The sequence below is a fragment of the Apis dorsata genome, unplaced genomic scaffold (genome assembly GCF_000469605.1).
Source record: "Apis dorsata unplaced genomic scaffold, Apis dorsata 1.3 scaffold_58, whole genome shotgun sequence".
In the NCBI taxonomy this organism is placed as follows: Eukaryota; Metazoa; Arthropoda; class Insecta; order Hymenoptera; family Apidae; genus Apis; species Apis dorsata.
The window spans coordinates 1,551,837-1,554,438 of record NW_006263358.1 but is presented as its reverse complement, the minus strand read 5'-3'; the positions used below and the strand labels follow the sequence as shown (position 1 = coordinate 1,554,438).

Genomic DNA, 2,602 nt, shown 5'->3' with positions numbered 1-2,602 from the left:
TTTTTTTTTTTTTTTTTTTTTTTTTTTTTTTTTTTTGCTCGTTTTCTTCGCTACGGTAGCGTAAAAAGCACGTTTCTCGTACGTTCAGTAGCGTACCAGGTGGCGACCCCACTAAAGAGCAGTGGTGCGCAGGTGGGGACAGCGCTGTAGCGACAGGCCCCGGGGCCCCAGCTCCTAAATGGCGTTCAATGCGCGCGGGTCTTGCTGCTGGCGACGCCTAGATGCGCTCCCGTAATCGACGCCACTGACGTACGATTCCTCCTCGTTGCCGTAGTCGTGTTCACCACGATCGCCCCGATCACGATCCATCCTCTCCAGCCTCGACTTCCGGCTCCCCTCGCTCACGTGTCCACCGCTGTGTCCTGCATTTTATTTCGTTATTTCATCATCGTCAATTTTGGGACATTCTCGTTTGGAGATTGTTCGGACGAGGGACGTCCGTGGGGCTTGAATTTTTGTAACTTTTAAGAATCCTTCTTAATCTGGACTTTTGTCAAATCCACATTAGGGAGAGATTTACTCGTAGTGTTACAGAAATTAAGCTGATCACAACCCTTGTTGTCAATACCACTTTTACACTTGGAATATCTTTTGAATTTTGTTATCGAAAATTGTAAAAATTGAATTCGAAATTGAATTTTTCTCTGAAGTATTGACATAATAAGGGTTCAATTAAGTGGGTAAAAATTCGAAAGGATAGAGAGAAAATGAATTTTTCTTCGGAATATTGAATTTTCAAGAGATGCTATGAATTGGAACAATATTCCTTTCGAATTTTCGAAATCAAACTCGACGGAAAAAATAAAGCAACACAGGTGTCGAGTTCGATATCGATCAATGTCACTCAAAAGCTAGATTACGATTACACACAAAAAAACCAGTGTTATTTTGAAATTAAGCTGATTGTCACAGTATTTTGTAGAAGTACAAGTTAATCCATCTATGAATATTTAAATACATCGTAACAACATCATAATTCACACAATGCATGCAAGCTAGCTATGCAAAAAGAGGGATAAATCGGGTAAAAAAAAGAAAAACGAGAGGGGCAAAAAAGACACGATTGTTGCAAAGACTCCGACGTTCAAACGGATTATCATTGCGCTACGAGCGCGAGCATCGACAATGGACGAGTTAAAACCTCGATTTGCAAGTTCTCCTTCACAGACTTGCTTCGACTGAAAAAAAAAAATGCTCTTTTAAGGTAAAATTTCAATTAACATTAAATTAAGAGAAAGAAAAAAAATGAAAAAAAAAAAAAAGAATAGAACAAAGGGAGAGCATAAAAACAAGCCAATGACCAAAAAAGAAGATCCATCCATGATTCGCTCAGGAATTCCTCTTCGAAGTAATCACGGTGTGTAATTCTATCCAAAAGTGTAATAATATAATCCTCTCGATTCCCATAAATCTCGTTAATGCTTCTCGTTAGACTATTCTATATGTCAACCCTAATTCTATGTGAGAGGGGTTGGTGAAAGGGTTTTTTTGCGAGACAACCAAAAACAAAAGGGTGGAAAATAAAAACGAACAAACAACAGAACTGAAAGAGGGGGAGGGAAAAAAAAAAGAAAAAAAAGAAAGAAAGTCTCTAGTTAAAATTAGAATTTGCAACGACAACGTAAGGAATCATCAATTCAAACAACAAGAAATTGTCTCAACGAGAGATGATGTCGAAATACGAGAAAAATAAAATAAAATAAAATAAAATAAAATAAAATAAAAAAAAAAAGATATGAAGAAGTGAGGAACATTCGAGGTGAGAATGAAATGTAACGAAATGTAACCAATGGATTAATCGAAAATCAAATCCTTCTCTTTGGACAAAAGAGACAGGGTGTGGGATCCGGGTGTCAAACCCGGTCTCAAACCCTTCCTGTACTTACTACGCGGCCTCATTTAAGGAGGTTTCCCTATAAACACAGTCTCTAATTCTCTCAAACGTCATCCTAATCCCCTTTCTTTTCTAGAATCGGGGGGGAGGGGGGATGGACGACAGACTGTACAATTGGTCGGCCGATCTATCGCCGTAAAATCTCATCTCCTTGATGAGGAGGAAGTGTGGAAGAGCGTCGGTCGTTCTAGGCCCGACCGTCGTCGTGCGTGCGAGCGTTCTTTTAGCTCGACTCTTTGGGCCTGTTCTCATCACCGTAGGACAACTGGCCCTGTTTTCGGATGACTCCCGTGGCAGCCACCGCCTCCACGGCTTTTACACGTAAACAAAGAGAACATCGGAGTCAGAGCTGATTGCCGATCGTACTTTCGCTGATATTTTTTTTTTTTTTCATTTTCATTTTCCTTTTTCTTTCGTTCTTTTCTTACTTTTTTCTTTTAATCTTTATCTATTTACTTCTCTTTTCATCTCGTTTTAATTTTAATCTTAATTCTGCCCGGAAATGATGATAGTTTTTCAATGTGGAATAATCTCTCTTTTCGTGTATCGTCGTCGTTTGGTCGAGGATTGTTGAGATTCGTCGAGAACGGGGAAGAGAATTTTTTACGGATGAAAAACGAAAGAAGAAAAGACGAAAAAGTATGCGGAGTGGTGCGATTTTTACGTGATGTGTTAGTTAGTTCTTGCGTAGCATGAACACACGCGTGG

General features: G+C 39.5%; 1 protein-coding gene across 1 annotated transcript in view; it reads right to left on the bottom strand.

The window, feature by feature from the left end:
• The window catches only part of LOC102681618 (voltage-dependent L-type calcium channel subunit beta-2), a 21,230-nt gene that overhangs the window by 1,688 nt on the left and 16,940 nt on the right, over positions 1-2,602 (bottom strand). The window contains exon 10 of the mRNA XM_031515223.1: positions 97-362. Coding sequence (XP_031371083.1) covers positions 175-362 — 188 coding nt within the window. The 3' untranslated portion in view covers positions 97-174. The remainder of the gene's footprint in view (positions 1-96; positions 363-2,602) is intronic.